We start from the raw sequence: 13,079 nt of genomic DNA, 5'->3' as shown, positions 1-13,079 counted from the left end.
ACCGCTGTTCAAATGAGGTATCTGCACCCAAACCAGAAGGCAACATCTGACTGCTGGGAAAGTTCCTACTTTTCAGCAGTTCATGGATTTGTACCTCCCCGTGACCAACGCTCTTTAAACTCAAGCCAACTTACATCCCCTCTTCCCACCCACGGTCATATTTTCAAAACTTTCCCCCTTTTGCCAGTTCTAGCAATCAACTGATATGACTTGCCTTCTGGATACAAGAATGCAAGCAGTGAGAGAGAGAGGAATGTGCAGCCAATGATGAGGGAGAGAGGAAAGTCCGCTATTTGGACATATGTCTGTAGTTGACTCTTTATGTATTCTTTTAGAAAGGGATATTCAGTTCAAATAACACCCAGCTTAGTATTTCTCTCAATATCCCGAGTCCTCTTGGACAAGGCTAACAGTCAATTCAATCAAACTGTCTAAATATATCAGAATTTTTTTCCTAAGTGTTTTTGCTTTTCTTTGCCTGGGCTGCGGGGGCAGGGGGATGTGGGGTGTGTGAGTGGTCAGCAGAAAGCACATCCACGTTCAGGGAACAGGTAAAGATCAAAGACAGAAGCCAAAGGAGAAAAATCTTATTGAACAGGCACTTTGGCACAGTTACCCAAAACTTAACCCACTTCCATTCTAACAAGTAAGCACCCTCTAAATCCTGAGATAAGTATTGTGAAGCCATTTCTGATCACATAACAAAACATATCAATACTTCCCAAAACACGCCCCTCTATCTTTTACTTCATTTGTGTATAGAAACAGTCCTGCTTTCAGAAAAAGCAAAAAACAGGCATGACAAATTCAGAAACGATTTGAGGTAGGTGAAGCCATCCACACTGTTCTCCACCATTTTAAAGATCACATCCACTCAGTATGTTGGCTGTGCAGTAACCATATTTCTTCAATAATTGTATAATTCTGAGTCACATCAGGCTGAGCTTTCAAACCAAAAGGAACAAGAGCAGCATTATGCAGGAAGAGCAGACAGCAAAATGCAGTAACAGGAATACTGTTAGACTCAAGTTTTTGCTTAACTGAAGTCCAAAGCAAAACCATCAACACTTCCACAGAGGTTGGGTTGCTGGGTTCTGCTTTTCCTGCACGCTATACCAAGGTTCAATTTTCCGCTTTTATACTGTGCTAAAACCAAACAATTAAAAAATAAATAAGTAGACCACAGTAGTATCAATTTACTCCCATTTGTAGCATGACAACAAAACTCCCAATCCATAGAAAAAACCATCTCTTTATACCTACTGCTAAGCGGGTTTTTGGATTGTAAAAAAATAAAGTTCTAGAATATTCTGAAAGGCTTCTAACAGACTCTATAACTTTAATTCTAGTAGTCAACACTATGCATCAGAACTATTCATTTAGAAAAGTGAACTGATTCTTTAATCGTTTTTTCTCAACCAAGATATACATCTAACTACACCAAAACCAGCTCTTTTCATGTTCAAACACACAAGTGCCAGCTCAGAAATACATTTTCCCTGCAAGTATGATAAATGGAAAGAAAGTACATCTTATATATTCAACTCGCAAACAGTAAGGAAAAAGTGAATGGGCTCACCTGTGAAAAATACCACCCGTACAGTGGGAGCCATTTTAACCCATCCTTCAAGACATAGCGGATGTGCCCAAGAGCATTCTGCCTAATTGCCAGCATGTCCGCAATAATCCAATCAACTGCAAATACAGAAGTCCAAAATGTTTAGTTAAATTAGTTTTTAATTGCTACTGACAAAAGAAAAAGTGCATGTTGAACATATAAATATCATTAAAGGTTTCTGAACTAGAAGCTCTTGCTTGTTACGGCAAGGCTGGAAAGAGACGCAGTAAACAAACAGTTTTTAAAAAATCTATAAAAGTGCTAAAACAAACAAAAAAATGCAAACCTGTACACTGATGATTTGATAAATATATTACATTTTCTTTATTTTTTGGCAAATCCCCGTAGATTATTACCTAAAAAAAGAGGAAATGTAATATTACTTTATTATTTATTTTCATTGCATTAGGCAGTGATGAGATCCAGTGCAGTTATTAGCTATTTACCAGGAAAACTGCCAGCAAGTTAGCACCACTAACAGAAAAACAGCCCATCCCCATCACTGCATCAGTAACCTATTCTGTTCTTGTGCCTCAGCCCTAGAACAGGATCCATGGAAGCAGACCGACACCCACAAGATCCCTACATTAATACAATTAAAGGTTAAGAGGAATCATAAACATGTACCAAACCACCATGTAACTTTATATACCTAGTGATTAAGACATGCTTCAGACAGAAGCTCATTAACATTCAATCTGAAATGGTACATTTTCCTGGACTGGAGTAAGAACAGAATCTCAAGCATTTCCCATGATTTTAGCCATGAGAACAAACAAAAAAGCACAATTTTAAGAGATGTCTTTAAACTGGTCTTCAGCTTCCAGCTAGCAGGTTTTGTTATTTTTTTTTCCCCCATTACATTAAAGATATGCATTAACCTTGCAGTTTCCCGCCCCGAAAAGTAACTGACTACTAGTGAAACAACCTCCTGAGAGCATGACTACAAAGTAGGATGCTGAAGCAGTAATTGAAGTCACCTTTTAAAATAGATTAATTCAATTATTTTTATTCCAAATATGAAATGAGAAATGAATTAAACCATTTCAGTTCTAAATTTGTTTGATTATCTTTAATAAATATTTTCATTATCTAATGAAGTTTAGTTTTTCCAACCAGTGCATTCCCTGCTTGCTCTGCCAATGCCAATGGCTGTACTCCTTGATTCTAGAAGTTAGCTGTACTAAACACACACTCTTCTTCAAAGTGACTCCATTCGCCAAAAACAAAAGCATTATTTCAAAGGTTTACCCACTTATTATCACCAGTTGCTTAGTCTAGACCATCTGGGAATTTTATCAGCAAGATCCAATTAATATTCAGATCTTGATTAGCATCGTTTACTATGCTTAGTCTCATATTGTAAGGACAGAAGGTCTCTATAAGCATCTCTGGAAAATCTGTCCATCTCTCACTTGTGATACAGGATGGGCAGTGTCTTGTATCGTAACACTTGGCAAAAAAACCCTCACAAAGCTCTAAGATTTACATTCATGCTGTTCCTTCTCCTTTGAAAACGCAACCACACTGGTGATCAAATTTTGTTTTCAAGGCGAGATACCAGATATTGACAAATTGAGGTATTCAGTAAATATGTCAACAAGAGATCATCCAACACACAATAAAGAGAACATTACTTATCTGAATTAATTTAAAAAAAAAAAAGCACATACAATAAATTTTAACTGAACATTATTTGTAATAAGTCAGCTGACAAGTGTATTCTGGACAGTATCCAAGGATTGGTTGTAATAGTTTTCTCAGTGAAGTTCCAGGAGGATTTCTAACCTTACTGCTGACACTCCGGGTACCACGCACTAGTGCAAGGTAGCAGCCAGAGAGTCTGATCTTAACAGTTTAGGTGCAGAAATTCCACTGAAATAAAAAATTACCTTCATACTCTCACTTACGGAGTTAAGAGCTTCATTCTTCAAGTGTACATTTTTCCAGCAGTTTTACACACTAGGTCCATAAATACTGTTTTCTTTAATTTCAAGTTAAGACTGCACTATGCAGTTTCTGGCAAAGACTGTTTTAGAGGAAGGGAAAAGGCCCAATACAACAAATCACTAAACCAGAAGGTCCTGAATGCTATCTACGCTTTAGTTGAAACATAAAACAACAAGAACAAGAGGAAAACAAAATCTGCATGTGTCAGATGACCCCTTTAAACAGTTTGGTCTGAGATGGAACACGGAGCTTTGCAAGAAACCACCGGGCAGTGGGAGTTTTGGCAGCTTTGCAATAAACAGTAGATAGCAAACTTTTTCAGGAGAAGCGATAGTGGGAGTAGAGGACTAATTGCAACCAAGTGGACTCTCCTATGATGAGCTTATAATGACACGCCTTGTGATCAGATACCAAGGGATGGGAAAAGGAAAGGAGGTGCCACAACAGTGAGTTTTCCCACGTTCTCGAAACTCTTATTGAGGAAGAAGAGTAAAGATGAAGTCAAATGATCACCCAACAGAGACCCCAGTGGTGAAATTGGGCATGCGCGAAGTTACAGATTATGTGATTGGAAGGTGGAGCTTGGGGCTGTCCACACACACGTACTGGCCATACGCTGTGTGAGGGGCAGCTTTAACCTGTGCTATAAAGGTAGTGTCGTTTGGGCACAGAGGCGAGGTAGCTGCACGGCACATGTCCCCACGTTGCCTCTGTGGGGACGTCCACAAGGGCCCATTAACTACCAACGCCTCACCTCTACAACAATCCACGCTGGGGACGCTGCAGATTCAGACATCAATCACCAGCCTAGGGTCACTGTGCGTATGAACCAAGGTAACTTCTCCTTTCCCTTTCTCCCCTTAATTCATCATGATGAATTGCACTGGGACAGGAGGGCATGTTTATGCTCCCCCTGAATGTCCACAGGGTGCATCACTAGTTGTCTTAATCATAGTAGCAGAAATTTTAGCTGTAATACTTTGGAAGCCTAAATTCTAACCGTCTGTGTTTTACGTAACATCACATTTAGTCTGTTTTCAGACTAAATAAACCCTGTTACACTTGTGTGCCTGTTTGTGTGCATGTCTGTGATTTTAGCCACTCCAGAATCCTTCGGACCTTACTGGAACACTGCCCCAACACCGTAAGAGCTACTCCACACAAGCGGATGTGAAACATACATTTCATAACTTCAGCTTTAATGTACAAAGTCACTGTACTTCCACTTTAATGTACAATGTCAAAATCTCAGTGTAATCTGACACAGAATTCAAAGCAATCACTTGTGACTATTGCATGAGTAAAAACAAATAAAAAAGATCATTCCCTTAAAAAAAAAATCTGTGACTGTGTCTGCCAAATATAACAGCTAATCTGTATTATTTACTTCAGTAAGATTGAATCTAGTTCACTTTGCAATCCCAAAAGAACACCTGCACATTGTTACTGTAAGCAATTTCTATGTACAACATTATGACTTACTGTAACAGTTACATATGGTTTACAGGTAATGGACCACGATACTCATGATAAAACACAGAGCCATACTGTCATACAGAACTAAAATAATATTTTTAAAATCTGTTTTTTCCTATTTACAATTAGTTCTCATTAGACACCAAAACCTGGATATTTTATTTCAAAGCAAAGGAAGGCGTGAGAAAATCTGGAATCTCTAATTTGTTTGCTCAGCCTAAGAGGATGCAACAGCTTTAACTGCAGTATCATTCACTTCAGCACTGCCCATTTCAGTAATCTGGAAAACATGCTTATACAGTTCATCACAGGCCAGCAAACAACTGTTCACGTATTAGACATTCACAGCTAGGATCTGAGAGCTATAAAATTATGATATAACTGTTATTACAACCAGGTCAGAATGGCAACTTCCAACCTGCATTGTCTAGAGGCTTCTTCCAGTTTCACAGGCGACACTCTGCAGGCAGCCACACAGCATTCCTTCTGAGAATGAAGGATTTTTGCTTTGTTGTTGTGTTTCTGGGAATTTTCATACACAACAGAGGGATAACAGTTGAGAGCTTTGAATCCTGCACAACTGGTGGTGACCACATCAAAATCCTAGTAGAGAGATTAACTTAATACGATAATTGGATGTGGCTGGTAACAGGAGCAGTTCAGGAGCTGACCTGCAAGCAGATCCGGCACTTCTGCTTTAGCGGTAATAAGGCAAGACAGCTGGTTACTGGTGGTAAAAACTTGGGCCATCTCATCTGCTGTCCTAGCACATGTCTAATAGCACACTCACCCTTGGTTCATCAGACTTAACTACCCTCCCTTTTCTATCCAAATAAACTAGTTGTGAATTGCAGAATGATTCTCCCTTCTTTGCTGTTACTTCAACAAAAATGATGTGCTCTGGGGCACTTTGTGGAGAAAGCGGAGCGTTCTGATCAGGGAAAATGTCAGCTTCAAGCACAGGCAATAGCAGCTGGAAAGAAGGATAAAAGCAGCAGGATAATAGCAGAACATTCCTTCCCTCTCCTGGAAGGAGAGAGTGAGAAACAACATTGAAGACACCAATACTTCACTTCAAAACAACTAAGAAACTTCATATACTCAGCTAGCCTCACAACAGTGCATGCTGTGCTAGCCTCACAACATGCACTTCTCTCCATTTTGCTGTTTCCTCCCCACTTTTACAACCAGGACCGCATGCTCTTCGGGACAAGGGTATATTTGTTAGCTGGGCACCACTACAACCTGAGTGCTTATTAAAATAAATAGTATTCTAGGATGTATTTCTCATCTGTTACAAAGTCTGGATATAATTTTGTGGTTAAAGTGTGGAGCTTGGATCAACAAACCACCACAAGCAACCACCAGATACAGCTTCTAAAGTCAAGGCATAACCCTATGCAAGCTGACTTGGGGAAGTGTTTAAACTCTTTCTTAGTCTAAAAACCTGCCTGATGACACAACTAGTCCTTTAAGCTTCTAGAGAAAGTACCTCAGATCACAGAATCTATTTACCCTGTTTGGCAACAAGAAGGCTCAAGACAGGGAGCTTGTACTTGGTGCTGACAAATTTCTCAGGTTTTCATATGTCCTGCTATAAGAATTTGAAATGTTTATTTTTCTTCACAGAAGAGAGAAAAGCACTTTTATTTGCATTTAATAGATACAGGTTTCACTTGCCTACAGCATATGGAATATGAACAGGACAGAAGGAGAAAGGACTTGAATGTCTTAGTTTTTAGCTGTTTTTTCTCTACATCTAAAAAAAAAAGTTTAAGTATCATTTTCCTAAAAATACCTTCACATTGCATACAGTTTTTAGGTAATGGTCATATTATTGCTACACCTCATAACCTCCTTAATTAGAGACTATCTGCTCAATACATAATTGCGCAAGTCTGAAGTCTGCTGCTTAGGCTCAGCACCCAAACCATAAAATCACAATGCAACCCAGTTTATTGGAGCAGAGAGTTCACTGAAATATTCTGCAGCTATGCATTTTACTGGGGTTCAGCAAAGGAAACCACTGCCAAGAGACTGAGCTCTGGGGAATACTGAGAAGACTTCTGTATGTAATTCAACTTTACTTTTTTAAATAAATCATTTGATTGAGCCAGAAAGCAGAGAACTTTCAAAAAATACAGTTGCTGCCATTTTATTTCCTTTTTGTTGGAAGACTATATTAGGAACCTATGTGCCTTATGCAAGACTGAATCATACTGTCTGATGTTAAGTATGAAGTCTGTACATTTTCCCTTTCATCTATCTAGCTTTTAGTCTTACAGGGTGCATTGACAAACTGTTATAAACATGAGTGGTTATGCTTCGTTCAATAGCACTAGCTACATATATAGAAGTCTCCTCCTGATACTGACTGTAAATGCTTTACAGTTTCTCAGCTGAATTAAAGACAATTGATGACTGAATTAAAAGAAAGCTCTTTCTGGAAGAATCAGAATCAATAAAATCTTAAAGGAAATGCAGTTACCTTGTGAAAAAAAACAAATTAATATTTATAATAAAATTTGTAGTATCTATGTCTGTAAAAACACAGCTTTAGAGTCTTTTATTCTGTGCATATTTGACTACTTTTTTTATTTGAGCATAAAGAAGACTTTAGGCTATTAAGAAATTAGTTGCCTAAAGTTTTGTAACATATTAAATAATTTTCACTGTGGGCAGGCAGTCTGAAGAAAAATCTTGATAGTTTTATTGCCATCAGCTTATTTGACGAAATCAAATACACAGCAGTAACTACCACACTTACTTCAGCGCAAAAGCTAACTAAAAAGTGTATTCTCAGAACATCCAGTTCCAGTACCAGACTAAATGATGCCAACATTGCCTTTTATTCTGAATGCTCTTAACAGGGTTACTAAAAAAACCCCCCACCACAAACCCCCAATTCTGTAAAAGGAATGAGACACTTGTCAACAGATGACCAATATCATGTGTTTAACTGGACTACTTTTGTTTTCAATGCCCACCTGCCCGCAACTTTCACAGATGGTGCAGAGAGGGCTGAGATGTGGAGGACTTAATTCTACGGCTTTACGCACCTCTCCTTACACTCCTCCCCAAAGCCGCAGATGGTGATTTAGAGCAGAACATTACAAACCACTTCGCTCACACCGGTCCAACATTACCTAGAGAGTGATGTGTATAGTTTTGCAATTTCTCATTCTGAGGGTCATTCAGGTGGTAATAACTGTTCAAAGGGGCATATGGTTAAACAATTTCTCTAATATCTGGACCATCCTATCTGAGCAAAAGGCTCTATTTCAGAGAAAATACGTCTTCACAATACTATGTACTGTCGGGCAATTTTACATTTCACCAATTACGCCAGGCAAAAGTTTATGCTTACGTAAACAACAGTCCCAGACTAGACTCAACAAAACCACTCACAGTGGTTATCCAAGGCACATCAACCAGCAGCAGGAGCTCTTGGCTTCTAGGTGAGCTCAGTGCTGCAGAAGTGGATTCACAAAATTGGTGATGCTGAATGTACCAGCTTTGAATTGCCAGAATCTAGCCCACTGAAAGCAGATGCAGATCTCAAATCCTATCCCACCTTAACATATTACTCACTGCTGTTGGAAGGTATGTCTATGGAGCGGGGATTCTCTCTTCTAAAAACAAACTGCTAAATCATCTTTTTCAAGAAGTGTTTGTAGAGAGAACTGATGCATCCTGTAAGTTGAGTTTGTGTTCTAACTCATTAGGCTAAAGAGAAGTATCATAAACAAAACTAAAAAAGGAATAAATTGTTTGTTCGAATAGACAGCGACAAAAAAAGGAGCTAAAATGCTTTCTAAGGTCCCCAGTCCTGCCAGCATATGTTAAATATCATTTGACTACTTTGTAAATTCAGGAGATTTGCTTCTGGATCCTAATGAGGGCAACAGATGGGTTGGGAATTGTACTTTTAGCACACACAATTAGTTCATTCCCACCTGGAACTTCCTAGCTATCTGAGGAACCTTAAAAAAAAAGGCTTCTGTATAACTTCACTGTTTCAGTCTTGACGACAGAAAAAAGCAAAATTATCATGGACACAATTTTAAAATTCTGGCATCTAAATTTTGAATAAATCCTATTCTCAGTGTCTACATAATTTACCGGATCTTTCTGCAAATTATTTGCTTTAGATTACAGAGCAGTTCTAAGGCATGGACCATGGAGTGGCACACAGTTATAATCAGTGAACACGTGGTAAAGTCGAAGTTATAGCATCTAAATAACTTCTACCATAAATCACTAGTAATTGCTTTTTTTTTTTTTTACAAGTACCACACATATTTCAGATATATATAGCACATGTGAAAGCAGATTATTTATAAGCTGAGATATCAACAGGATGATTTTTCTGAACATCTGGCATCTTGGTGTCATGCAAAATCTGAACATGCCTTCCAGCGCAAGTGGAAGGAAGTATTCCACCTGTTCCATTAGGAGAGAAACAGTCTCCTTTGTTAAGCGTCTGATTTCTTCACGCAGATTTTTGTAATTTCCTTAAAAGAAAGGAAGAAGTGACCTGAATTTCATGCAGCTATTGTTTACTGTATTACTCTTCTGTAGTGGAAAATACATACTGACCATGTCCCACCCCATCCCTCCCCCCCCAAAACAGCAGCTACAGTTCCTTGGTACATTAAGCACATTCTGAAAATGCTACCCTTTGTGCACCTCACACCAGGCAGAAGCAGGAAACCTTATGGCAGTTTGCAGTGCTCCTCTACCCAGAGCTTAAATAGGAACTTTGCTTCTAAATGTGAAGGACTCCAAGGATTTGACTCCAAGGAGTTGATTGTATCTTTACCTGTAATACTCGTGCAAGCAAGCATTTGTTATCAGGTACAGGCAGAATTGGTGTGTAGTTACCAGTAGGTCAACATGCACAGGGAAGGGGATGATTAAGAAACCGCCATGTCCTCTGATTGTGATTGTGGAATAAGATTTTTGAAAGCTCCTCCACACATAATTTTCAGTGTTTAGAATTTAAGCACTATGGACTTTCAAGACGAGGCAAAGGAATAATTATACAGCAAAAGAGATCGCGCAGGGACATATCTGAGCTAGCTGCAACTAACCTGGGTCCAGACCTGAATACAGTAAACTTGAATGAGCCTCAAAAATAGCCACTATTAAAAACACTAATATCTGCACACCACCACAGCGTGAAAATGAGCTAGTTCACCTGCAGCTTGCTCTGGACTGTGCACTACGTTTGCTTACAAAAAAAAGTAACATGTGTGTCCTCAGCTTCCCAAGTAGCATTAGAATATGGGATGGGATAACTCCTCAAAGCAATCCGTAAGTTCAGAGGAAAAATTACTGCAGCTAGCAAAATACAGTTCAAAGTAATCCAAACTAATTATTTTTCTTCACACCTAGCTATGTGCTCAAATGCATATTCAACCAAATAATGGGTAACTAATTTTACATTTGAAAATCAAACTAGCATAAACTCTATGATTTTTTGTAATAGAATAGTCCCACACTGAGGAGCTAGTTTTAACAGGGAAGATGACAAAAAATATGTGACTCAAATGAAATGAACAAAAGAAAATAACTTCCCTGTTTTTTATCCCAATCTCTTCATAGCATGAATTCAAACTGACAGAACAAAAATTAAAATTTTTTTCCCTTTGAAAAGATATACTTCTTTATAATTGTGATGTCAAAATCCCTAACATCTGAGTCTACTTTATCTAACACAACTAAAACTGAGAAAAAAGGATACCCTGTAAGCCTGAGGTTCATAGTTTGAAATAATTGGAGTCAAATGTTTAAATATGAATAAATACTCTCTTAACAAGAGCAGTGTCTGATGGGAGAGTACCAGCAGAAAATCTTCTCAATTAACAATTATCCTTACATAAAGTATCTGGACATATTATGTAAGCAGAAGGAAAGGGCATGGAAGAGCACTGTAAAACTCCATGGCCCAGTATCTACCAAAATGCAGTTAAATGCAAAAAGAGGGTAGTATATAAAACTCAAGGAGATTTAAGAAAAAGGTGGAATTTTTAAAAAATGTGATATGTACCATTTGTATTTTCAAATGTAACTGATTATGCAAAATCAGGACAACTTATATGAAGAACTGAGAATGCTAAAAATCCTAAGATACTCAGACTAAAATATATTTAAACAGGAAATTTTAAAATCAAATTCTGGGATTGTAAAACTTACTGGTCAAATACTTGGAATCAGAATTTATAAGTGCATTCAAACTTGCCCCCTCAGTCCTTAGCTTTTCCTACTTGACAAATACTTGACTTTTTAGGATTTTCCTAAATATATGTAGTTAACTTTAAAATACAAACATAGATATTAAATTGCAGACTGCAGTAGGTAAGGTTGATAGAACATTCAGATTCAGTTGTGACATGCCAACTAGAAAACATTAGGCCAATCTCCACACAAAGCTTCTAATTTTTGAACCCAACTTTTGAAATTTTGAAAATTTTGAACCCAGTTTTGGTTTATGTAGCTGACCCCTGTTTTCTAAAAATGCCAACAGACCTTAGTTGTAATTTATTTATTTTATTTCTCATATATCAGGCAGGAGGTGGGGGATGATCAGGAGCAGCACCAAATGTGGAATCTCCCCACACTAAATTCTTTCCAGATTGCCCCAAAGCCAAATCTGCAGCACACCAGAATTCTAGCTGATATCCCAATGAACTTGGAGTCATGAAGGACTTCATTTTCACCAAAGGCAGACAGAACAAAAATTAAGATATATGCAAATATATCTTCCGCAACATCTAAAAAAAGAAAAGCACAAAGCTTATATACCAAATGCATCTATTTTTCTGCTTCACACCACAGCTGAACCTAAGAATCTAAAATTAGGCACCCATCTCAGTTTGAAAGCTGTATCCTTCAGGCTTAGTAGGTATCACTTAATTTCTGCTACACTAACACACAGGACTTTGTTGTGTACTATGAAACACACGTATGCCTGGAGACAGTTGTGCATTGAAATCTCTAATGAGATGAGCTGCTAGACTGCGAGAATTCAGGGAACTCAAGTGCCAGTTCATAAAACCAAGTTCACGTCAAAATGTATTTGCCAGCAGTTTCTTTACAAATACAACTGGAGGAGGGTGAAAAGCAATGTCTCCTTTTGACCTTCCAGTTACGGCATTTGGCAGAAAATGGGTCTCCTCATCTGGAGGGGAGTCAGACCTTGTCACTCACATCTACAGACACAAAGCAGTTAGAAGCTGAACCTTCATCACGCCTTGATGAAGACTGGTTAAAATGCAACCCCCCACCCCCACTGTGGAGAGGTAAGAATTAGGTTCCCACGAGACGACAAGCCACCTTACCATCAGCAACCTGAAACACCTCCCTGACATGAGTACTCTGCAATGTGTCCATTATACTTGTACTGACTCTTTTGCTTCCCACCTCCACCTCGGGCACTCCTGATTTACTTGCTGGATGGTTGAACAGCTTCAAAAGCGAAAGCAGGGAATAAGCAAAGACAACCTCGTCTGGGAATGCTGTTGTCCTGGGAATAGAAATGGGTAGAGAACTCATAACCCTCACATACAGTGCAAACTGGCCAACAGCAAGAAGACTAAGCATCCATCCCACGCTCAGACACTGAGCCCTCCTCACAGTTTTCCTAGGGATTCAAGACATGAAATGCAGCCCGAGTTCTACTTCACTGAAAGCACTGTCAAGTGTTCAGCAGCACGCACCATGCAGCCTCCACAAGGTTGTAATTTGCTCTAATCCTAAGTAGGTTTCAGCCTCATTGAAGACACAGCAAATCCAAGCTTCAATAGCAATACAGAAAGCACACTGCACCATTTAACTAGGATCTTAAGAATTTTCTAAAATAAATTTTAGAAATACTACAACTCTGCTACAAAACACTGAGGTAGCATCCGATTCTCACAGCCCTTTCAGAGTCCCATAATGACAACGAAAATCAGAATTTCATAATGCCTTTAATGAAAGCACTACTTCCAAAAACTCCTATGCAGCAGGAAGAGGGAGCAGGGAAGAGAGC

The 13,079-nt window shown here is 38.7% G+C and overlaps 1 protein-coding gene across 1 annotated transcript in view; it reads right to left on the bottom strand.

Moving 5' to 3' along the window:
- The window catches only part of AGPAT5 (1-acylglycerol-3-phosphate O-acyltransferase 5), a 39,372-nt gene extending 37,402 nt beyond the window's left edge, over positions 1–1,970 (bottom strand). The window contains exons 1-2 of the mRNA XM_010140630.1: positions 1,905–1,970; positions 1,580–1,695 (exon numbers count right to left, since the gene is read on the bottom strand). Coding sequence (XP_010138932.1) covers positions 1,580–1,675 — 96 coding nt within the window. The 5' untranslated portion in view covers positions 1,676–1,695; positions 1,905–1,970. The remainder of the gene's footprint in view (positions 1–1,579; positions 1,696–1,904) is intronic.
- Positions 1,971–13,079: the final 11,109 nt, after the last annotated feature.

The sequence above is a fragment of the Buceros rhinoceros genome, unplaced genomic scaffold (genome assembly GCF_000710305.1).
Source record: "Buceros rhinoceros silvestris isolate BGI_N320 unplaced genomic scaffold, ASM71030v1 scaffold6347, whole genome shotgun sequence".
Taxonomy (NCBI): Eukaryota; Metazoa; Chordata; class Aves; order Bucerotiformes; family Bucerotidae; genus Buceros; species Buceros rhinoceros.
This window is presented reverse-complemented; position numbering and strand designations above follow the sequence as displayed.